This window comes from Rhinolophus hipposideros, assembly GCF_964194185.1.
Source record: "Rhinolophus hipposideros genome assembly, chromosome: 4".
Taxonomy (NCBI): domain Eukaryota; kingdom Metazoa; phylum Chordata; class Mammalia; order Chiroptera; family Rhinolophidae; genus Rhinolophus; species Rhinolophus hipposideros.
This window is the reverse complement of record NC_138050.1, coordinates 18564760-18590045: the sequence shown is the minus strand read 5'-3', so window position 1 is coordinate 18590045 and position 25286 is coordinate 18564760. Positions and strand designations below refer to the sequence as shown.

Sequence of the window (25286 nt, the reverse complement as noted above, 5' to 3'; positions counted from 1 at the left end):
AAAGGAAGCAAGATATCAAATGAATTGTACAAAATCAAGTCACTAGCATAAAACTTCTAATTTCATTATCTAGTCTAACTGGTCTTTATCTTTTTGAATATGCATGCTCTCTTGTTGAAGATTTGAATAATGTTGGAAAAATTGTTGCAAGCCCACTGCAAGAGGGGAGACCTTAACATTTTCTAAGAGGCAGGAAATAAGGAATGCATATAAACACAATAAACATATCTCAAAAAAGAATGATACAACTTTTATTTTCCATGGATTTTAAAGATACTTTTACTACATATTTTATGTATTTTTATGAGATTATATTTTTTCATTTGTATGAAGTTCAACCTTATACAATTTTAAGTTGATATGTTTGGTAGTGTATCTATAATCTTTAAAAAGTTTAGAGTTTTTGGAATGTACAGTATATGAGGTAAAATCAAGATTACATTAAAAATTGTTTTCTCTTCTGCACTAATTTTGCAGTGAGGTTCAAATGGCAAGTACACTATTAAATGACATTTACTATCAAAAATAGGAGTTCATTTGAGTTACTATGAAAAACATAAGCCGCCGTAACTGCCACGTGGCACATTTACCATTTTAGACATTCAACTATATAGAAATCTCTGGGCTGTTACACCCAAACTCATTTGTACTGCCAAATGTGGCACTTTTAAGAAGTTGCTAGAAAACAATCGCAATCATTTGTTTTTGGGGAAAGTTATCAGCCTATATATAAGAGATTAAATTTAAATAAAATGTAAACATACAGTATATTATAGTGACAGATCATTCTTACCACTTGGAAAGGCCAAGTTTATCCGTTTCTTTTTTGAACAAAGGTTAATGTTTTTTCTACAGCACAGATCATTTGACACAAAACAATTACAACACATGCCCATTCTAATATAAGAAAAATTCTTCAGAGGTCTTCAAAGCACAAAACGTATGTCCTTTATGAAAAACTGACAGAAGTGCTTAGTAATCACTAAACTGCTAACATCAGCAACTAAAAATTAGTGATTCGCTATCCTGAAATTCAAATAATAAATTAAAAAGGCTAGTTACAAATGTTTTACAGATAACAGATGTGATAAAACAAGAATTTTAGATAGTTTCATTACAAAGTGTATTATTACTGGCAGTCATTGACATCTATGCAAGATGTACAATGTGACACTTGACGAAATACAATCTGATCATCCAATAACTCACAAATGCAAGCTCACAAAACATTAATGAATTATGTAATTGCAAAGTGCTCTAATGCAACATTAACCACATGCAATCAACAATTTGGAAGTATCCAAACAGACATTACATTAAACATTAGTTTTTCAAGATAGAAAGCAGCTTGAAGTTTACTGGTGCAAATTAATTTTGTCTTTGAATTTGGTGTCCCAAACAAAAAGGTTAGGTTTGATTATGGATTCTGTTGATGATGGCAGTAGTTACGGGAGAAGCAGCAAAACTTATGGGAGTTCTTCAAAATTAGCCTATACCAGATGGATGGAGCAAGTGTGTGTGTGTGTGTGTGTGTGTGTGTGTGTGTGTGTGTGTGTGTGTGTGTGTATTTCTACACTTGGTATGTATAGTTTATATGTTTGCCACACATGTATGTGCAGGTTTTTATACACGTACATAAATAGTTCAAAGGTTCACAAAACCAAATTATATAGGTTTGAAATTCAGAGTTGATTATGATTACTTTAAAAAAGTAACTATCTAAAAGCTCTCTGTTCTTTTCCACATTCTCAAGACCTGAAGATGTGCCTGTTGAGTAAACATTAAAATATTTAGGCCAAGTAAACTGTCTGTGCTTTCTTTAAGTGACTTATCTGTGAATTCATGAATATATAGTTGTAATGAAGAACTCCACATTTATCAAACAAGGAAGTTTTTTTATGCATATTCTTTCATCCAGTTTTTGTTTGCTAAGCCCCTTCAGTTATTCATCATAATCTCACTTACCAAATAATTAAGACAAATGAGGAGGTAGAAATATAGCACTAGATTGCTTTCACAGCATCAGACTTTAACATTTTTATATAGCATGTTAGTGTAAATTTTAATCATTCTGAATCATTTTACTAGGTAAAATCTTTAAAACAAACAGATCAGGTTGTCACTGTTACACTCATGCTGACTGGTCAAAATATCAATTATACATTGTTACCTTAGAAAGTTGTTTGACAAGAAGGCATGTCAAAAAAAAAAAAAGACGAGAGAGAGAGAGAGAGAGAGAGAGAGAGAGAGAGAGAGAGAGAGAGAGAGAGAGAAAGAAAAAGCCCCAACCAAACCAAACCCCCCAAATTGCTATTTCTGTGGCTTGCATTCTAATAAGGTGCCAGCCTCTACCTAACGATATAAGCACTGAAAACGGCAAAAATGATGTACTACAGTCTCAATGCCAGTGCTAAATGCCACTGTTTTTGTAAAAGCAATACAGAAATAATTTTAGTACATGACAAAATAAAATGTAATACAGTATTAAAAATAAAGTTATATTTTCACTTGATTACAAAGTACTGAATGATAAAGGCGATTAAAATGGAAAAGAAAGCAAACAGCACAAGGATGACGGCTGCGCACTGCTCGTCGCTCAGTGCCCGCCGAGTCCTCGTGCTTCCCTCAGTGTCTCTGTGGGCACTGGCCGCTGGCTCCGTCCTCTGAGAGATGAAGAGCACGGTTGTGCTGTAGGGACCGACGAGGTCCTGATGCCCCACGGGGTCTTGGCACTGGCGAATGGCACACATGCGGAAACGATATTCACAGTTCAGCTGAAGGCTTGAATACCGGAATGAAGAGTCGGGGCCTTTGTAAATCTGTTTTAAAAAAATTATGTGTGGAAGCTGGGCAGAAAATCTGGTTAGTTTTAAAATTGGCTAGTTTTAGAATTATTTTTTGACCTGGAAGTTAGTGAGTACCACTACTTTTATCTTTTAAGCGGCGTTAAAAAAAAACACCTATCCATTAAAGGACTTACCTGTCTGCTGCGTAAGGGCAGGAGAAACTGGAAAAGTGGGGATGTAAGATCTACCCTACCCTCATAGTAGCTAGGGAACAAGCACCATCAACCCACAGGCATTTCCCTGGTTTCCTCAAATGTAAGAAGTCAAACTTTTGTGAAATCATTTCATGAAAGGAGGAAGAGTGTCTAATCTTGCTGCCCCATTGTATCTTTTCAAACATATCTGTTGAATGAAATAATTAAGGAACAAGAGGAACTTTCTATAGCTATCTATGGCAAACCATTTTATAAACTTGAAAGAGATCACTTAGAATCACAGAATTGGATATTAAAACCCAACTCCTCTGCCTATTCTCGAGAAGGGAGATAACAAGCATGGAACTCCATAGATTTTCAAGAGTGAGCTAGTGATTCAGAGAATATGTATTGGAATCGGTCACCCCAGGTCCACCCCCTTCTCTACCACTCTACACTCCATGTGATCTTAGAATAATTACCTCAGTGTAATAAACATCAGAATAATTCCCCTGTATGGGAATTATGAGAATGAAATAAACTAAGACTTGTAAAGCCCTTAGCACAGCCCAGCATATAGTGAGCGTTCAAAACACGAGGCTATCATTCCCACTGATGGGTCCCTCCCTGATTCTGTACACAGGAAACCAAGGCCCCTAGTGACTTCCCTGCTGAGTTCTTCCAGCTGGCTGGTGGGCCGTGATTCAGGTTAACCAGGACCTGGGCTGGCATTCCTTCAAGCTGTTTTAGCTGCCTCAATTCCATCTGTGTTGTAAATCAACATGTTTACATACTGGTTTGCTTCTGAAGGAGCAAGGTAAGATCGCTGACTCATTTTTGTGTCTCCAGAATCCAGCACGTAGCAGGTATGTAATAAAAGGCAACTAAATTTGTGAATTACTATTTTTACTTCAAAATGTGTATCAGTGAATGCTGAGAAGATACATAAAGGAACTTTTATTGGAGGAAGTAAACCTTAAGATGAGTCTTAAAGAAAATGGTGAATATACATTAGTTCTGAGGTTGCAATGAGCGTTTCAGAAAGTGGGACTACAGAAATGGTTCATGTCTGGGAGTTGGTAAAAGAACTAACTTAAGTAAATCAGAAGGTTGTATTAGAATTCAGTATGAAACAGCACAAATACAACAAGGTCAATTTAGTAAAAGTAAAAAATATGTGTTTGTCTTATGGATATAGTAGCTGATATTTATTTTTGTCTTTAAAATTTTCTTTACTTTCCATTTGTCTCCAAATGACCATGGTAATATGGTTAGGAAAAAAAAAAAACTCAGTAAATGGCCTGAGGGCCATAGGTGAAGAGATCTGCCAGAGAGGAACATGCTAATACACTAGTTGGAAACTTAGGTTTAATCCCACAGGGGCAGCTCAGGAGTGTGATATTTAAAAAGTGATCAAGGCATCCGAATCCTAAGGCTGAGTGAGGGAGTGAGGGAGCTGGGCAGGACAGGCCTGCTTCCTGTATAAAAAAGCACAAGGTTATGTATGAAGCTTTGGTATTGTTTTTATGGATCATTTTTAGAAATGACTTTTATTTGAATAAGAGTTAACAGCTACCTCCACCCCCCATTCTGCTGAGAGTTTAAAGCTTGGGGACCAAAATGATGTTAGTGCTCATGACACTGAGGAAACAAGAGAAAGGTTGGAGAGGAGAGATTGGGAGGAAAGATGATGCGATGAAGTTTTCAACTTCGTGATTTAGAAGTTGGGAGGATATCTACACAGGAAGACATCTTATAGGGAACTGGACATACCGGACTGAAGAAAACAGATGAACGTGCTAAAGCTCATTTAAAAAGTTTCTATATCTAAGTGAAGCTATTCAAAATAAACCTCAAGCTTGAGATGAGCTAAGGTAGGTCCCTAGAAAGAGAAATAAGAATTAAAATGAATAACACCATTTACGCCCCCCCATCCTTTTCATATTAACAAGGTAAAGCTGTAGTGATTTTAATAAATAGAAAAGGGCAAGTAAAAGCTCTAATAAATTCATAATTTTTGGCCTGTAACTTTTGCTCAGATAGTATAAACATATAATTAAACAAAATAAAACAAAAATAAAGCAGCCCCTTATATTTGCTATCAATCAACTATCCATTTATATGTAGAGTGTAGCAAATATCAATTAATGCAAATTTATAGTTAAGAGAATGGCAGGCAAGAGATTACTGTTTTCACTTTGCATTTTAATTGAGAAATTTGTGAATTACTATTTGTGAATTACAAGCAGACTAAATTTAAGCTTGTGAAGTTCAGGCATGCCTAGCTGGCGAAAAACTTTGAACAAGTATGCAAACTGCAACAGAATTTTTATAGGGAAACCTTTGATTTACCAAGTACTTTTAATTAAAATAGTTCTTGTTCTTATCTTTTTAAGGACAAGTGTATGTGTTTACTATCAAAGACAACCACTTTTGAAGCTGTCAGTACAGAGGAACAAATTCTGTTTATTTGTACTGTCTGTGCACATCACATATGCACAATCTGATTTTACACTGAGTAATATGCACAGTATATATTACTGTAGCGGTTAGTATAAAACAATGATTTCAGCAATGCATTATTTTTAGAGTGCACTTATTTAAACCTTTCCTTAATATTACACATTAGATTACAATTAAAAGTAGTTATTCATTGACATATAATAAGGCATATACTCTTTAAAAATTTGGTACATGTGGTCACACAACGTGATATTTCTGTAATTTATGAATATACTATTGCAAATGATTATTTTGTAGTGATAAATACATGAAGAGAACAGTAAACACCCTAATAACTGATTGTAGACCCCACATAGCTTTTGTCTCTACCATTACTTCCCCTCTACTATTGCTGAGAGTTTTAAGTGAACTTGGAGCTTTCAGAGCAGTTCTTAAATTTATTGTGTACAAACACCACTTGGAATGAAAACAAAAACTAAATAGAAATGTGGGTCCCACGCCCAGATACTCAGGTTCATTGGGTCTGCAGGCTACTGTGAGGAGCGCTGTCTTTGAGAATCTAAGGTCAAACAGGAAGAAGTTGTACAGAATCCAAAAGGCCTAGCTCCCAGCACCATTCGTGACACTGCCGACAGCACGCTGGTTTTGAACAGGGAGTCAAGCTCCTCCGTACCCAGCCCATACGGTGGCCTGCCTCTTAACTCCAGACGTTGGCTTAAGCCCTGGCAGGCACTGGTTCAGGGATAGCTTTGTAATCCAAAGCGTTCTGGTAAGTTCCCCATGGCAAAGGGCAGCACTGAAGACACAGAAACCGTGTTGCTGAGACTTCATGAGCTCCTGCATCAGCCAGTCCTGAAATCTGCTCCTTAAGAGGATTTACACTTAATTGCTTATAAACCAGTTTGAATTGATTTTCCTGGCATTTGCAACATAATGACCTCTGACACAAGAACAGCCTTAGGGAGCACGGCTCTCAACCACAAGGTTGCCAGTTCACCTAGAGTCCCTGAAGGGACGGTGGGCAGCGCCCCCTGCAACTAAGATTGAACACGGCACCTTGAGCTGAGCTGCCTCCCGATGGCTCAGTTGGTTGGAGCGCAGGCTCTCAACCACAAGGTTGGCGGTTCGACTGCCACAAGGGATGGTGGGCTGCGCCCCCTGCAACTAGCAACGGCAACTGGACCTGGAGCTGAGCTGCACCCTCCACAACTAAGGCTGAAAGGACAACAACTTGACTTGGAAAAAAGGCCTGGAAGTACACACTGTTCCCCAATAAAGTCCTGTTAAAAAAAAAAAAAAAAGAGCAGCCCTAGGAACTGACTCCCAGTGGAGTTCATCTGCTTTGAAAGTGGCCTACTGTCCCCCGATATTGTCACTTCACCTTGTTGTATACCATTTGAAATGTCACTTAGGTTAAAAGCACTTGCTTTTAAAAAAGTATATACTTCTGAGAGGATTAAAGAGCCAGCAGACACTTGAGTTTTGGTAAGCAAATCGTCTTTCTTTTAAAGCCAAAGAGGTCAACTGTGCACATGGGAATTATGTGTGTGAGAGAAGGAGGCAAGAGTCAGATAAAGAGTATAATTATAGAGAACAGGGCAAGTCTAGGTGAGGTGCTACATAGCAGGGTACAGAGCAGCAAGAAGGCAGCAGGGGTTGGGCAAAGCCACTGACTGATCAAAGAGGGGTAAAGAAAGGGCAGAATGCAAAGATAAATTTGTTTCGTTCGAAGTTTGGCCCAGGGTCATAAGTGCTCTGTTGCTGCCACACTCATTGGCTTCCAAACCCCCAAACTCAGCAACATTACAGGTTAAACAGGTTTTTATAGGCTAGCCTAGAAACTCAATTACCAACTTATAAACAATAATCCTCCTTCTTAAAAACATCAACAGTTCCTACTGCTACAGAATAAAGACCCACGAAGACCTGGCCGCCTCCACCACACTCTCCATTTCTGAGCCTTACTCAGGTCACACTTGAGGAGAGTTCATGGATCCCCCTAAGCTAGCCAGCTCCCCCTTTAAAGACTCACTCAAACAACATTCCGTGTGGAAAACATCCCAAAATCTAGCTGGAATAAATCATTCTTTTTTATAAAGTAGGTTTCATCTTTATTATGACCTGTTATTTGTTTGGCTATGTAAAACGTGTGGCTATGTGACATTTAACTTTCTTGAAATCAGAACAGTAACTTAATATAGTCCCCGTAATTCTCCACATATTTAATGCATGTGTGGTGAATGTCAAATTTTAAGTAAAATATTAAATTCTATGAAGAATTAAAAAAAGAAATGACCTTCAAACTTTTGGACTATAACTTGCCAATAAATTGTAAAATTTTATGAACAGTTAAGAAATTTAGGTGAAGATATACAGGATGAAATTCTAAGAGAATCAGTTTTATAGTGTGCTTACAATCTAAAGTAAGTGAAAGTGATGATAGGGTTTAGCTTTTAAGTTAAATCAGAATTAGCATTGCTGTTTCATGTAGTGATATGTTTATTAAAATTCATATACTACTCAAGTGTGGGGTCCCTATTTCTTTTAAACATGTAATACAATTACATTTTCTTTAATATTAATTTTGCTTCCTCCTTGGAAGGAAACCTGCTTATCTGTAAATTATATTCAAATCTAATTACCATGTCAATTTGCAGATGGATTAATAAAGAAAAACGATCACATGCCAAATTTAATATGGCTCTTTGGGGCCTTCGTAATTTCAGTTAAGAAATTACACTTCCATACTTAACAAAACTTGAAAGAAAAAATATCTATGTTGGAAAACATTCTATTATTAATAGTTATAATGGAAGACCGAAATGAAGATGAATGATTTTCTAGTGGCAAAAGAAAATATAAGATGACATACTAAAATGAAAACAATCTAGCTTAAAATCCCTCAAAATCAAGAAGGTTGACCGCAAAAAGGGAAAATCAGATGAAATGCATATAGAAATTAGGCTTTTGAATTACATAAAAAGTTCTTTATCTTTGAAATTTCTCGGCCAGGAAGGTGGAACTTCCTCTAGGCTTCCACAATAACTGTGTCTACTGTCATATTTACAACACTGCATTATGTCTATTAATATTATCGTAAAAACCTCCTTTATGGTCTCTGTTGCTGCTGCCCTTGTCCGACTCTAGCCAAAATGACCTTGTGTCCGATCATGTGACAACTGTAGTCAAAATCCTCCATTATCCCTTCTGATTTTACACAGAGTAAAAGTCACAGTATGACCTATAATGTCCTGCGTGATCACCATCCCACTCATTGACCCCCTACCATGAACCATCTGACTTCATCTATACCTTTCTTCCCCTGGTTCACACTGCCGCAGCCACACTGGCCTCCTTGTTGTTCATGAAATTTAACAAGCATGCTCCTGCCTCAGGACCTTTGCACCTATTGTTTCCCCTTAACACTCTTCTCTCCATATTCATTTCCTTTGGGTCTCTGTTGAACTGTCATCTGACTGCCCCGTATGAAACAGCACTAGCTGTCCCTTCCCCCAGTACTCCCTATTCATTTTATTCAGTTTTATTTTTTTCTCCTCTGCAATTATCACTATCTAACATCTTATATATTGATGAGTTTCATTGCTTTTTAGTTTCTCTTTTTTTTTTTTTTACTAGAATGTAAGCTCTACGGGAGGCAAAGACTTTTTACTCAGTGTTACATCCTGATTGCCTTAGTGCAGAGTTCAACAAATACTTGTCAAATGAATGAATACTCTGTTTAAGTGTAGTTCACATCCGAAAGATTTTTAATCCTGAGATACTGTGTAGTTACTAATCTTTGGAACACAGTAAGTACTGAACAATTTTTTTTCAATTATAATTGACATACAATATTATATTAGTTTTAGGTATACAACGTAGTGATTAGACATTTATGTAATTTGTGAAATGATTACCCCGATAAGTCTAGGACCCTTCTGACGCCATAGTTATTACAGTATTAATGACTTTATTCCCTATACTGTACTTTATATTACATGACTATTTTTATAACTGCCAATTTGCACTTCTTAATCCCTTCAGCTTTTTTACCTCCACTCCCAACTGGGTGACCATTAATTTGTTCTCTGTATCTATGAGTTGACGAAATGTTTTTGCATTAGGAAGATAGTCAAATCTTGCATTGAAAATACATAAAAATGCAAAAGGTAAAAATATACATCGACAGAATTATATCTTGGTACATACCTGTCTGAATTCTGAATCTTTTCCCACCATAGCTTGAAGACTGTAAATAACTGGATCACCTTTCATTGGCTGCAAACACTCCCATGAAATTTCACAAATGTGATCATTTATTTTTTCTATTTTGGGGGCTACAGAGAACAAAAAAATAAGTAAAATCTGCTCTGCTTGATTTTTAACTTGGAACACCACACAGACACTTGTTTTAATCAAAATCAACAAACCTTTAAATCTCAGTTCTAAATTTGAAATAAATATCAGTGAAGTTTTGAAATTTGCAGAGAAATGGTCAATGGTTCACTCTTATTACCTCCAGGGCATACAATGTACAGATGCTATAATGGCTTGATTGACTAAATATCTGTCAAGGTAAGCCCTATTTTCATTGGGCTAAAGAGCCAACAGAAGGGTAGATGGAAGTTCAAAAATAATTACTATGATACCTTTAATTAAGAGTATAACTAGAACATAAAAATTTATAATTTAATAAATCTCCTAAGACGATGAGTTGAAAAATATCTTAGTTGCTTGACCACATATGACTTTTTCAAAGGGGTTAAAATAAGCAATATTCTAAGATTAATTAAGAGACACTAAACTAAATAAAGGAACAGAAAAATGACTCAGTGGAACTCCATCAACATTATTGGAAACACTATTCAAGAATAGTTCTGTTAACTATGGATCTGCTTAACAAATGATATGTTCAAGTACATGGTCCAGGACACTGTATTAGAAGTGTTTGTGCTTTGTCCTCAGAATGTGAGGAATTTTAGTGGTTTTGACTAAATGCACAGGTACAATCTTGCTGGGGCCATTTTAAAATAACCCCTCTGAAATTAATATATATACACGTGTGTGTGTGTGTGTGTGTGTGTGTGTGTGTGTGTGTAAATTTGATTTAAACATTCAAGTTAACTAAGAATTTATGTTTTGCTTAAAAGACAACTTAATTCTTTCTTTGAAATTCAAATGAATGAATGACTCAAAACAACCAAAGTTTGTTTATTAAAAACAGCAAATGACCCTATTAGAAAACCATCCTATCTATTCAATTTAGTATTTTTATGTTAGATTCTTACAAAGATCTGGGACAAAAACCGGTACTTGTCTGAGTATCAATGTGCCACATAAAACCGCTTTTATTATTTAGTGAAACTACCAGTAGGTGAGTTTACATATAAAATTTCTTTCTTATAATTTAAATGTTGGACATATACTGGACGATAAATTTTAATAACAGTACATAAAGCACTTTATGCAAATGCATTTAAAATTAACTTGTTATTAAAGAAAATAACTTGAGGATGTATAACATACCTTTCAAGGCAGCTGGGACAGACTTTGGAGTAGTGAAAATATATTCTTGGGAGAGAGGACCTTCCCCTGCTTCATTACAAGCTTGAATACAGAATTTATAGGATGTTGACTCATTAAGTCTTTGTACTTTGTATGTATGACATGGACCTCTGTACAAGGATACAAACCTAAAATGGAAATGATTCATTTAAAATAATCCTTGATGTCCGTATGTTTAAAAACTATTAAAAAAGTACAGTTGGGACATTATTTAGGAATAATAAAGTACTCCTACAATTTAGTCCAAATAAATATGTGTTTTTCCTCAGATGATGAAAATCACAGAATTGGTAAATATCTCAATTTGACATGGTTTTCTGAAAATTTGCTGCTAAATTTCATATCCAACCATGGTAACTGTTTCTTTTCAGGCTTCTGATTGCTGTGTTTTAATGTACATATTTTTAAAGATATTCAGAACCCCACAATTTTCATTATAAATTATTTCTAACTGGAGTCACAGGCATATACTTTGTCACATAAAAATGGGAATTCTCAATTCCCAGGCATAATTTTAGATGATTTGGTGATGTTTTGTAGAGATTTACATAGCAGTATGATAGAATATATAATTTCCCATATATTATCCACTCGAACTGTTAGATGGAAAATTTAACATCATATATGTTACCCATAAGTTGAATGTTCCCCAAAATTTTTGATGGGCTGTTTTTAAAATTTTTTTAAAAATTTAATTGAAGAGAAATTGGGAAATGAATGAGTACTCACATAGTTCTAATAGTCTGAAAACTATAGTCAGGTTAAAAACGAAATATTTAATGACCTGAAGTAAGAGTATTTCCAAGAAGCAATGATTGGATAAGTCTTTTTAATCTCCAAAATGTTTTTTTTTATTTTTTGGGGTGTTTCTTTCAATGATAGGAAAAAAACTAGTGGCAAAACCACTGTTGAAAAAAGCTAAACAGTGACAAAACCTGTTGTCAAGGAACAGATGAAGTAACCTTTTGGCAGCAAGTGTAAATAGTTGTGAAAAACCATTGAAAAGTAACTAAATTATTTACTATTAAATTATTTATTAAATTTATATAGTAAATTTAGTAAATTATAGTAGATTCAGTGTCATAAAAATTTTTAATTTATTTTCCATATCCAAAGGCCACTAACCATACTCATACCCTATAACAATTCTCTAGTTTCTAGCTAAATATTAAGTTTGAAGTCCTATAACAGAATACAGAATATAGACTATAACATAATCTATATTTAATAGAACTTTTATTATTCTATTATCTTTCAACCAAAGACTTATTTAGACCTGTTTTTTGTAAACCTTCTTATACTACTCCAAATGTAAATGCTGGAAATGGGATGAAAATAACTTAAAAAATTAATTCACTGAACAGTAACAACATATATTAAAGATAAATGGCTATGCCAAAAACCTATGGCAAGACAAAGAACCTCCTTCTAGACATAAGGATACAAAGAGTACATAAAGTTTTGCAGGACAAAGGCTAACATTCACAGAGGCACAGATTTCAGGAAATGACCAATACTTCGGTTCTGTGTAATGCTCTTACTGCTGATACAGTATTTTTAATTCCATGTGCCATTTTAAATGTGTAAGTATTTCCAATAGAGGGTACTGAATACTTGGTTAAGATACAAACCCAACACAAAAAAACAAAGTAACCGCAGGAAAAACTGTTAACTAATACTCTGAATCTATCAGATATACAAATTGTTTCTACTAAACTGATTCTAATAAACTGACTGAAAAGGAGAAACGTATAATTCTAATTCTTCAAATATTAGAAGAGTAACAGTTGTGGCCGGTATATGGCATTGTTTATGTGGGATATACTGTCAATTAACAGTCCCAGATTGGTATGTGAATAATGTATATTATAAATATTTTGAATAACATTGTAATTCAAATGCATGATTTAGTGGGGATAATATACAGTATGAATGTAATGAAAATGTAAAGGAATGGCAGCACAGGGAAGAACCTGAGCAGCAAGGGACTGGATAACTAATCAGAATCTGACAGATCTGACAGTGAGGAACTCCCAGATTCATTTAGTGTGCAGGCTCTGACAGGGGTGTGGAGGAGAGTAAGACATAATCTCTGTCCTCAAGAATCTCAGAGGCCTTACGTCATTCAGTCATTTACCGTAAAAATTGCCTCTTGCTGGAAGTAAGCACTAGAAAGCTAGCAAAGACTGTGTTTCTTTTACTAGCATGAAGAGAGTAAATGGATTACAGAAGAGAGACAAAGACTAGCCCACTTAATTTTTTTCTCTTTTGGCATCCCACCCACCAGTTAAAAACAGGAAATCTTCATTATGTCTTCTGATGTTTCAAAACTGGCACATTTAAAAATTATTTCTTAGAATTCTAACTCTATTTTTGAAAATTTATTTTATTTACTTCTATTGTTTATAAAAATTCACATGCTTAAGACCTAAGAAACTACACAAAGAAGCAATTAAAAATATCTACCTTCCATTCTTATCCTCCATCTGAAGATGGTACTGAACAGAATCTGTTGACAATGTCTTTGGGGTTCCTTCTCCCCATTTCAGCTTAAGGTTCTGGTGGCTGAAGGCAACACATTCCAGACGAGGTGGATCAGGAGGGAGGGGCTTGGTTTTTAATTTTATCATGTGGCTGAAAGGACCAGCTCCAAGGCTATTCAAGGCTTGAATTCGTATTCTTAGTGTCACATGAAAAATAAAAATAGAATGTTAGTTTATGATTATTCTATTTAAAGTGTCTCTGGTCTAGGCAAAAATTAACATAGTTTTAATAGTGTACCTGTATGTAGTATCTGGTTGTAAATTGTCTATAATATAGCTTGTAACTTTTCCTACTGTCAAGGGCTGTTTGTCTCCAAAGTCTATGCTATAGGCAAGGATTTCTGAACCGTGGTCACAAGGCTTTTCCCAGCTTACTGCAAGGCATGTAGAAGGTGAATAATGGGGATTTTCGATATCATCATCACTTATTTCTTGAAGACAAGTCACAACAGCAGGAACTGATGGTGGAGTCGCACAGGCTACTACTTCACTGAAAGGGCCTGCACCCACAATACTCAGAGCCTACAAATTAACAGAGCCCATAATTAACAAAGACATGACCATGAAAATGCCCCCCAAACCCCGGATACAGTAAGTGACAAGGCCCTGATCGCCTTACCTGGACTCGGCAATAATAGGTAGTTGCTGGTGAAAGTCCTTTTAATTCATAACTGAGACCAGGCCCACAATAACACATCTGCATGCTTCCTTCAACTCCTCCCCACTCTAATCGATACTCAGTGACATCAGTTCCATTACTCAAAGGGACCTTTAAATTAAGAAAAGGATAAAGGTCTTAAATTTTGACACTGATTAAATAGCTTTTGGGTAAAAATGTTCTTTACCTGAGCATATAAAAAACTGGATTGCTTTTGAATTTGAAAAAATGTTTAAGCAGAATTAAGACTTCAATATTGTACTTTTATTCATTAAGGCCTCCTGAATTTAAAGATTGGTTAGAAAAATAAGTTTGTTTTCAATTAAAAGTAGAAATATGACTGAATTACTTTAGAAAGAGTATTTTAAGGTAAGTATACTTCTAAATAATTCTATTTAGTAATATAAAGTGTTTAATCATACAAGGACATTTTCTTTGTTGAATTTCAAAGGAAACCGAAAATGTAATTATCATTACTGATGATTACTATGCACAACAAATACACTGTAGATAATAAATATGAGAAACAGTATTATACTAAGTACTATGAATGTTTGTTCTAAGTGTTAGTTAAGCTCACCAATGCCTAAATACCTCAGTACTGAGACAAAGACTTTGATAAAATACAAAGCACATCATGAACAAGAATCCAAGTACTTGTCATGAAATTATACCTCACTTAAATGCTTCAAGGAGAAAAAAGAATTCATTGTTCACCATGTGAATTTAACTAGACTTACTCTTTGTACTTAGGAGACAATATGAATAGTATCTTTATTCTTTTACGCAAACTATTCTGATAGCTTAGAAAGCAAACACAGTCAGTGGGAATCACAGTACCTCCCAATTTACTTGAGCACAAGTTGCAGATCTGCATGTCACTTGAGGGGCCTTGCACTGATCTGGTGGTCCAGGGGCTGTAGTAATATCACATTTTTCTGAAAATGGTCCAAACTAGAAAAACAAATTTAAACAGGGCTTTCATTTTTCACCTACTAATTGCATACCTCTCCATAAAAATTCACAAATAATTAAGTGTATCATTTCTCTCCTTTAAGACTAATTGGTCATAATATAATTCTAAAAGTTCACAGAAAGTAAAAAGATTTAATCATCATGGAAGTGAACATGTGTGGTATTTTTAATAAAGTTTCATTTACTCTACTTTCTTTTCTTGTCTCTTATTTCTTCATGAACTGGTTTTCATAAGAAGGGTGGGACATTAGGGAATTAGGTAGATGGAATCAATCAGAAGAAACTATGTGAGGAAAGCACAGGCGATGGTAGGCACAAATTGTATCTTCAAATTTAGAATAACTTTAGAAAGGTCTAAAATGTATATTCTCTGGAAATACAGAAAGCAAGTATTCACTTAAGATAATTTAGATAAATTATCAGAAACCTGGAAACACAGATTAAGGATAATAGTATGAAAGATGCTATTACCCCTGTAGGGCTGACAAGATGATGACTTCAGATAGGAAGGGATGACTTATGTAAGAACTGCCAAACAGTATATAAATTTGACATATAAGAAATTTAAAAATAAGTTTACAGATACAAATATTGAACGCAGTTGGAGGTTGTAAAATATAGTACAGTTCACTAAAATTTGAAATAATGGGGAGGGAAGAAGCTTAGTTTAATTTTGTGAAATTTTAATAATTTATAGTTTAAAGAAATAGTGTTACTCAGTTGAAGTTAAGAAATTACTGCTTTGACCTTGGATGCTTTGACCTTAGAGAACCTGCTTTAATGCAGAGAGATGAGAGGTGTCATAGGTAAGTGGAAAGGGCTCCAGCTCTGAAGTCTGACAAACCTAAACCTGAGGCTTATTATCACTTCTTAGTTTGTGTGACTGTGGGCAAGGTATTTAGTTTTCCTTAGCCCCAGCTTTCCTCAGTTGTAAAATGGAGATATCACCTCTTTTGTCCATTTTATGGAGTTATACACATATTTAGATAATATTTAAAAAATCCACACAAAATGAGAAATGCTTAAAATGTAAAGTGTTTCTCCTTAGGCAAAAAATGAATCACAATTAGTTGCCAACTCAAAGCTGCATATAATCAGCCTCAAAAAAACAAGTATTTCATCATATGATCTTGTTTCTACTCTTAAATTTACTAAGTAAACCCTATTAGCACGACCCGAAAGGCAAACTTTAGCCCAGTTCAAGTCCAAAGTGTCATGAATTCTAAGTGGGATTAGAAAAATACCGAGATTCTGTAACAATTAAGTTATGGTATATACTGACCTTGCTCTTATTTATCAATATAGGGTTATTAAAAATTGTAAAATATGGAATCACATGTTGAAAGCCAAACAGCCACATAATGGGTACATTTATGTATGTTCCATGGAACACCACTGGGATTACAATTCAGTCAGCACAGTCTCCTTACCCCCATTTTGTTAGCTGCGCGCAGTCTGAAGCTGTAAGTCTTTCCAGGAAGAAGGTTGTTCACTGTACATTCTACTTCAGAACCTTGGTAAACTTCTCTGGGTTCATCTTTTTCTACAGGAGACATTTCCACACCATAACAGGAAATCGGTGATCCACCATCGACCAGAGGGGGTCCTAAAGGTGGAAAGATTTATGCAGCTTAACAAGGGGAATATATTTAGTAGTAACTTAATTATAATTTATTACCAAAATGGAAATTACCCCATCGTAATTGTATTTCTTTTGCTTTGGGTCTACCCTGTAATCTGGGAGGGAGGCATGGGCCAGGAGGCACAGCTGGAGTCTGCACAAGTAAAGTTTCAGATACCTGCCAAAACAAAAACAAAAACAAAACAAAAATGCCCCAAGCCAAATAATCAGACTGCTTGCGTTAAAGGAAAATAACATGAACACAAAGATTGCACCAATAATTTGAAATTGTACTTGACTACCAACTGAAAATAAAGTTCTCAATAAATCAAAATCCAATTAAATCATTAAAACTCAAATTTTATATAGATAAATAAAATAAAGACAAGTACTACGTGACCACTATATACAAAGAAAGTTATCAAAAAAAACGAAACAAAAAACTTTTCCTTTTCTTCTTTACATAAGTAAAAAACAAAAAATCCCAACTTCCAACACAACCTAATGGACATTATTTTTTACCCTGTCCAAATGGATTTGCAAATCTCTTCCAAAGAAGGATGTTTTAACATTCTGTAAATGCTGTCTGCCATGTTTTCAAAAGATTTAGACTATTTTGAGTACTTTACTGTATACTGTGTCTTTAAACTAAACACTCTAATTTATTTTAAAAAAGCTCTTTCCTTCTTCCTTTCTACCTAAAATTAATTCAAAAATCAGGTAACCTTTTCCAAATATTTGTCATATTTTCAGGTGTTTGGTATTGTTTTTAGCTTCTATGCTATTTAAATTTTTTTTCAGTTTATTTTAAAAGATATTCTCTTAAAAACATTGACACAAACCCAGTGCCATATTCCTTATCTGCACTGTATTAAGATTTATAGTTAACTTTCTTTCCAAACATAAATAACATCACCCTATTCAGAAGGTATCTTATATAAGAATGCTATAATGCTGTTTTAGAAAAATAGGGTTTTTGTTTTTGGTAGGTAGGAGGGGTTTCCTTTTTTTTTTTTTAAATCCAGGAAGATTTTCTTATTAGATAAAATGAAATGATTGGATCCCAAGCCTGTGGGACAGGACTTGCATTCAGTTAGTTTCAAAACACCTGCATTTTCAAAAAATAATTTCTAATTCATTTTTAACAGTACTTTTATTGCATTAAATTCCACTTGAAAAATAATAATGAAAGCTCCAAGAAACCATTCTTAGTTAAACTCACTTAAAAAAAAAAAAAATCACTCCTATTAAAAAACATCTCTTTCCAGAATACTACATCTGTCTTGCATATAGTCAATGGCACATTTTAAGTCCATTTTGGTTACTGGGTCTCTACCAATTGCCAACTTTTCCGAAATAATATGAGAATCTGTGTTTAAACAGTAAGTGATACTTTACAGTTTGTCCTGATACACATAATTTATGAAGCGGTAAATCAGTCTACAATTATTTTATTTCTCTTAGGTATGGTTATTGAGCATCATCCTAAAATTTATCTTTTTAAATTTTCTGCAATGTTTTCATTTACTTGTTTTTTTCAAAGCTCAACACCAAGCAGAAAATAGATATTCATGAATCCAGACTGTGAGCTAAGTGGTCACTGTATTTTGGTCACTATAAAATTAACCACCTGGATTACAGACATTACTTTTATACATTTGTGAATACATTTCAATATTTGAAGTGGCATCTGGTGATTTGACCAAACTTGGAAAAAAAAAAATCTGTGTAAGTATTACCGCACTCTGTCCTCCGTCGCTGATACAGTAAACTCGTAAACGATAGAAACAGCCTGGACTCAGTCGATCACAAAGATGTTCCCTAGTAGCTCCACTGTATATCATCTCCCATTTGTTTCCTGTAGGTGAAGAATAATGTTCAATCAGCTACAAGATAATGTTTAACGTTTTGGTATCATGGACACGGCAGGTATCCTAGCTTCACTAAATAAGTTTATGTAATTTGTCAGAAACAATTTAAGCTTGTTTCGAGTTTCCTGGAAATGATCTAATTTTCTTTGTGTGTAGCTTCCTAGACAAATTTTGCATGGCTTTGTTGAAGGGAAATATCTCTGTAACTCTGTACAGACTTTGGCTTAGATTGATAATTTGCTTTTAATTAAGCATTTTAAATGTGTTTACTGGTCCAGTAATAACATTATAACACACAAAGAGTAGAAAGAATCAATACCATAGGAAGTTTAGTCTTAATTAAAAGACATCCTTATTTTTTGCAGGCAACAGGTCATTTCACAGAAATAAAGACTAATAAATGTGTCATTCAAGAATAAATTTTACTACGCATAGGCTTTATTACTAAACACTAGTATAATGTAAGTTAAATAAGTTTTAGAAGATAATTTTTCTCTGATACATCTGGGTATAAATCTAATTATATAAACTAACCTTCAGAAGACTAAGTATACTGGAACTGAGCAATGCAAACAAACAAGAAAAAAATAAGAAAACATAAATGTAATAATATAGGTCTTAATTTGATCCACTGTATTTCTGGACATTACAAGCTAAAGTGGGTCACAAGCAAAACCCTAACTACTACAAACAAAGGAAAAAAAATAAAAAAGAAAAGAGATCACAGAAAATGCAAAGTCATGAGTACTGGCAGACTGACTGGTATACATCTGTTATTTTGTAATAGTTTTTCTTACCATTAGAACCTTCTGCCATCTCCACTACGTATTTATTGATGGCTGCCCCTCCGTTGTCTTTTGGGGGGTCTATCCAAAGAAGTAAAAGTGGTATTAGGCAAAGTACATGCAATTTAAAATGACAGAAAATCCTAACAAACAGGATACTAAACCTAGGATTGCTTAAAAAGAAAAAAGAATCGCCTGCAATGCTTTTTTAATATCAGGATCCCATTATTCTATTGTTTTTGCGTTAAGTAGTATATAAGCATACTCAATAAATGTTTGTTTTAAATGAGTAAGTGATTTTCATTTCTAATGAGAGCCAGGAATGACCCAGGTGACATTTGCTACAAGTTCAGTAATCTTTCATTTCACACAGTGCTATCCCTGCTAATAGTCTTACAGTAGATCCCATAGCTTTCCATAAAAACAGATCTTCAAACAATGACTCTCACATTTCCTATTGAACTTGCGTGAGCTAACACATTTACTCAAATATCGTAAAAATTATCTTAATATTAAAATCATTTTAATCAAATGTAAAAGTAGTAATGTATAAATACGCATAATATCTTACCCCAAGTTATTTTAAAACTGTGTGAATGTATCTTTCCTTTAACTGAAGGCTTTATAGGTACTCCTGGTTTATCAGGGCATGTAGTGAATTCTACTATTTCACTTGGATTACTTTTACCTTCTGAGTTGTAAGCAATAACCTATGACAAAACAGAAAAATATAAAGAAATTAATGTTTGATACCTAACGATATTGGCTTAATGAATGAAGTTATGACAGACATAAGGACTCAAAATGATAAAAGTTTTCACAGTGATGACTTATTTATGTGAGAACTGATTCTCTTCAATAGTGACTCAGCACATATGAAGAGTAGTTAGTATAATCAATCTCTTTTTAGAGTCAGTCCTGGGACTACAAATGTGAGTCTAACATTCTGATACTAAACAAGAGTTATCACAGGAACAAGCTACGTATAATCTCATGATACTTAATGGGCCTCAGGCTTGTTTCACTTATTCTTTCATGTTCTTCAGGGGTTTAACAAGATGCCCACAACTGCTTTGAATAGCCTTTCTTCAAAAGAAAAAGGCTAATTCTTCTTCCCTTTCAATTGTACTTAATGCCTTACTTCTAACAAACCAAATGTAGCAGATATGATGGTGTATAACTTCCCTGTGGAAAAACTTATGTGGTGAAGAACTGAAGCCTCTGACCAACAGTTAGCGAGGAACTGAGGGCTCCTGGCCAACAACCACTTGAGTGAACTTAGAAGCAAGTACTCCAGCCCCGGTCAAGCCTTCAGATGACTGCAACCCCAGCCGACAACTTGAGAGCAACCTCACAGAAACCCTGAATCAGAACCACCCAGCTAAGCTGGTCCTGAATTCCTGACTCACAGAAACTGAGAGATAGTAAATGTTCATTTTTCCAAGCTACTAAGTTGTGCAGCAATAAATATAATTCACATCTAGGTATTATATTTGACTTTACTAATTTAATTATATTTATATTTTAACTTATCTCTTCTACTGAACTTAAACCTTAAGTCCAATATCAAACTTGATATGATTTTCTCTTTTCCAAACCCGCTCTATCTTTGCTTTTCCCCATTAGTTAAAAGCACTACCATCTACCTACTTGCTCAAGTGAAAAATCCAGGAGACATCTTTGATTCTTCCTTCTCTTAACCTACATAATCAAATCTATAGTAGTCTCCTCTTATCTGTGGTTTCACTTTCTGCAGTTTCAGTGACCAGTGGTCAACTGCAGTCTGAAAATATTAAATGGAAAATTCCAGAAATAAACAATTCACAAGTTTTAAATTGTGCATTGTTCAAGTAGAGTGATGAAATTTCACACAGTCTTGCTCCAGCCCAGGATGTGACTCATCCCTTCGTCCAGCATATCGATACTGTATATATTAGTACCTGTCCATTAAGTCACTTAGTAGCCATCTCGACTCAGACAGAGACCACATTCATATAACTGTTATTACAGTATATTGTTATAATTGTTCTATTTTATTATTAGTTATTGTTGTTAATAATTTACTATGGTTAATTTATAAATTAAACTTTACCACAGGTATGTACATATAGGAAAAAAACATAGAAACATGTAGAGTTCAATACTATCTGTGATTTCAGGCATCCACTGGGGATCTTGGAATACATCCCCCACAGATAAGGGGGGACTACTGTATCAATAAATACTGTCAATTCTACCTCTTTTCTGCTGCTACCACCACCTTAGTCAATGCCTCCTTTATCCTATTTTTTCTGAAAGACTACCATATACAACTAGTTTCCCAGCTTCCATTCCTTCCCTCAACCCCACCTACTTTCTACACTGCAGCCAAGGGGACTTTATCACTTCTCTGGTTAGAATCCTCCAATGGCTTCTGAGAATAAAATCTAAATTCCTTATCATGGCCTATCACGTCCTATGCGATTTCACCCCTGACTACCTCTACTTTAAGGTCTTTTTGCATTAGCAGTTCTTTTCCCCTGCCTGGAATGTTCTTTCTGATCCTGACATGCTACCTCCTTCTTGTTATTTAAATCTGTTTAAATGTCATTTCCGAGAAGACTTCCTTGATTACCCAAGTCACTCTGTGGTACCTCTCCCTATTTTAGTTAACTTACCACTATCTGGTATTTGTTTGTTAATTGTTTAGTCCCTCCACTAGAGTATTAGCTATTTTGACTACTGTTGTATTCAAGTGTTTAGAACAGAGCTTATCACAGAGTAGATGCTCAATAATTACTGGTTGACTGAATGACTCATTGACAAGGACCACTATGGCATGACATGACACCACAGATGAGCCTCCAAACAAATCTATTACGCCAAGTAACTCACGCAACCCATGAGAACCCAGTACAATTCAGCCTAATTGTTCAACTTTGCTCAGGCTTCCTCAGTCCCCACATATTCAGATGGATTTTCAGGATATTTTTTCACTCTGGGCTTTACAAATGAGACTACGAAGGGGATCAAAATACCTCTCAATATAGTACAGAGTATTTACTTAAACCTAATAACCAGAGAAAACTTTAAAAATAAGAACAGATTCCCTAAAAATCAGAAAGATCCACTAATTATGTTTTTAAGGCTATATAATATTGCAGCATTGCCTCCTTTTACTTCAGTTAGCCATAAAAGTATAAAGCCGTAAGGTATCTCTCCTACCCCAATTTTTACAAATAATCAAAACATTCACTTAGAGGGAGCACTGTGCTAGCAATTCTAGGTGTGGTGCACTTCTTACTTTCAATGAGTTTAGAATCTTTATGCAGAGACAGGCAATATGCTTGTCAAGAGAATTAGGCAAGAGAGGAAAGATGACTATGGTCCAGGGAAGCTTTGAAAAGGCAAGTGGAAGTGACATGGATCTTCATGGGCAACAGCAATGAAAGGGAAGCTTGGGTAAGATAGAGAACAGAAAGCCCTGAGTATAAGAGCAGAAGAGAACAGTATGTAGTGAGCTCTGCTCAGGGAATAATCCATCTGGTGAGGTAGCCAGCGCAAGGACGGCGTGAAAGGCAGTACAGTTAAAAACTGAACTGATCAAAAAAACACAAAAAACAAAAAAACAAACAAAAAAAACCTGAACTGATCAGAGTATAAAGAACCTTATGTCAAACTACGGAAATGGTTGTTCAGAGAGAAAGCTGTGTTTCAGGAAGGTTAATCTAGGTATAAAATAGAACTTAGATTACAAGGCGAGAGAATAGCCTGAAAGCAATACAGAACAGGTTTGGAGATTTAGTATTCTCCAGAGTGACAGTTGATAAAAGGCAGAGATGATACCGTGTTTCCCCGAAAATAAGACCTAACTGGAAAATAAGCCCTAGCATGATTTTTCAGGATGACATCCCCTGAACATAAGCCCTAATGCATCTTTTGGAGCAAAAATTAATATGAGACCTGATCTTATTTTCGGGGAAACATGGTATATCCAAGAGAGAAAGGGATACCAAGAAAAACTAAGGACTAAATTTGGGCACACTTAGATTAGGACAGAGGAAAAAGGAAGACAGCATAAAATAATACTAGATTAAGATGAGAAAAAGGAAGGGAACACTACCAAGTACTGTCATGGATGCTGACATAAGTGAATTTCAAGGATGGAAGATAAAAGAAGTTAATGGATTCAGACACTAACTGTTTTGATTTTTCTCTACCCATGAAAAGGACTCAAAAACAAGTAACATGCTGAAGTGAAAGTATCTAAGGGCTCTCAGCTCAAGGTACTCAGACTTTGACCTTTAGAAGCCTTGTTACTTGAAAAACTGTATTTCAGGAACTTCAGGAAACAATGCATCAACTTTCTAGTGGCTCAGTGATAGGGACTGGCCACTAGTCTCTGAAGCTTTTCTTTTCTTTTTTTTATTTGGACACCAGGTCCTGGCCCAGCTTCCAATGAACCATTTGATGGAATTAGCATTGTTTGCTTGTTTATTAGTCTGAATTTTTATGATTTTAAGAAATAACTGCTTTCTTACGCTTTAAATTATTATTTCCATTTTTTTAAGTCTTTCAAATTCTTTCAATGTTCTAATTTTGTTTTAGTATTTTGAGTATTTTAGGATTGCCATTAGTATAGAATCTAGACACTGGCATTTGGAGAACATGGTCATATTAGAATTTTATTTTATGTTAATCATATCCTTATTGTTTCTTTACAAACAATAACATACTATCTAGTCATTTCTTCCTGAATTATATTTTTTATTGCTTTTGCTTAGTATTCTAAGATTTTTTAGAGTGTTAAGATTTTATTTTGATATGTTTCCTTGAAAGATGTCAATGTCAAGCTAGAAAAGGAAGACTGAGACAGAGCAATAGCACTTAATGATTTAAATCCCTCTCAGCTCGTACCCAGTACATGGCAGATTCAAAATAAATATCTGGGCTTCTAAAAAACTTCATACAGTCACCATTTTCTCTTTCCTATTTTTTCTTTTCTCCTCTAGATCAGTGGTTCTCAAAATTTCAGGAAGCATCAGAATCATGTGGAGGACTTGCTAACACATAGACTGCTGGACTTTACCCCCAGCATTTCTAACTGAGTAGGTCTGTGGTGTGCCAGCGAATTAACATTTCTAACCAGTCCCCAGATGATGATGATAGAATGGTCTGGAGGTCACACTGTGAGAACTACTGTTCTAGATCTTATTTTAATTTGCTTATTTCATAAGCCAGTATACAACTCTTTCCTAATATCTAGTAATTTGTTAAGATGTGTTTTAAGGACACAGTTTTTCCACACCCTCTCCAGCTTCCTGGGGAGTGCTTTTTGGAAAAGCCTACCGTCTCCTTGGAGATAAAGATTGTATACCCTGCGATTTGAGAGTGACTGCCACAGTGAAATAGTTTTAAATAGAAACTGGTGATCTGTTTATTGTGGACCAATAAGGAATTTAACTCCTATTTGTGTGTACACTTTCTTGTTCCTACGCGGTAATAACACCATGGTGTTACATGGTAGTAGAAGAATTCTAAGAATTTAAATAAACTTAATAAATTATAAAGAAAATTAACAACTTCCCCTTAGATGATCTGCTGGTATGATAATCATTACTGAAGCAAAAATACAATCCAGCATCATAAGAGGAAAACTGGAATAAACGTATGCACTTCTCAGGTTTGTAAATCCTGTAAATATGAAACTATATTTAGAAATTAAAATGACCTAGTGTTATCAGAAGTTTTTAAAATGAAGCTAACATAAAGTGTAACAAACACAATTATGCACTGCATAATCAAATTTCCCATTATCATTAAAATATTCTTTCTAATGTTCTTAA

The 25286-nt window shown here is 34.9% G+C and overlaps 1 protein-coding gene across 1 annotated transcript in view; it reads right to left on the bottom strand.

Moving 5' to 3' along the window:
• Positions 1 to 224: 224 nt before the first annotated feature.
• FNDC3A (fibronectin type III domain containing 3A) overlaps positions 225 to 25286 on the bottom strand; it is a 149342-nt gene continuing 124280 nt past the window's right edge. Inside the window, exons 14-25 of the mRNA XM_081046246.1 lie at positions 20033 to 20171; positions 19474 to 19542; positions 18545 to 18663; positions 16878 to 16983; positions 16615 to 16790; positions 15050 to 15163; positions 14171 to 14320; positions 13790 to 14073; positions 13475 to 13687; positions 10970 to 11136; positions 9653 to 9780; positions 225 to 2819 (exon numbers count right to left, since the gene is read on the bottom strand). Of these exons, the coding sequence (XP_080902372.1) occupies positions 2505 to 2819; positions 9653 to 9780; positions 10970 to 11136; positions 13475 to 13687; positions 13790 to 14073; positions 14171 to 14320; positions 15050 to 15163; positions 16615 to 16790; positions 16878 to 16983; positions 18545 to 18663; positions 19474 to 19542; positions 20033 to 20171 (1980 nt within the window). The 3' untranslated portion in view covers positions 225 to 2504. The remainder of the gene's footprint in view (positions 2820 to 9652; positions 9781 to 10969; positions 11137 to 13474; positions 13688 to 13789; positions 14074 to 14170; positions 14321 to 15049; positions 15164 to 16614; positions 16791 to 16877; positions 16984 to 18544; positions 18664 to 19473; positions 19543 to 20032; positions 20172 to 25286) is intronic.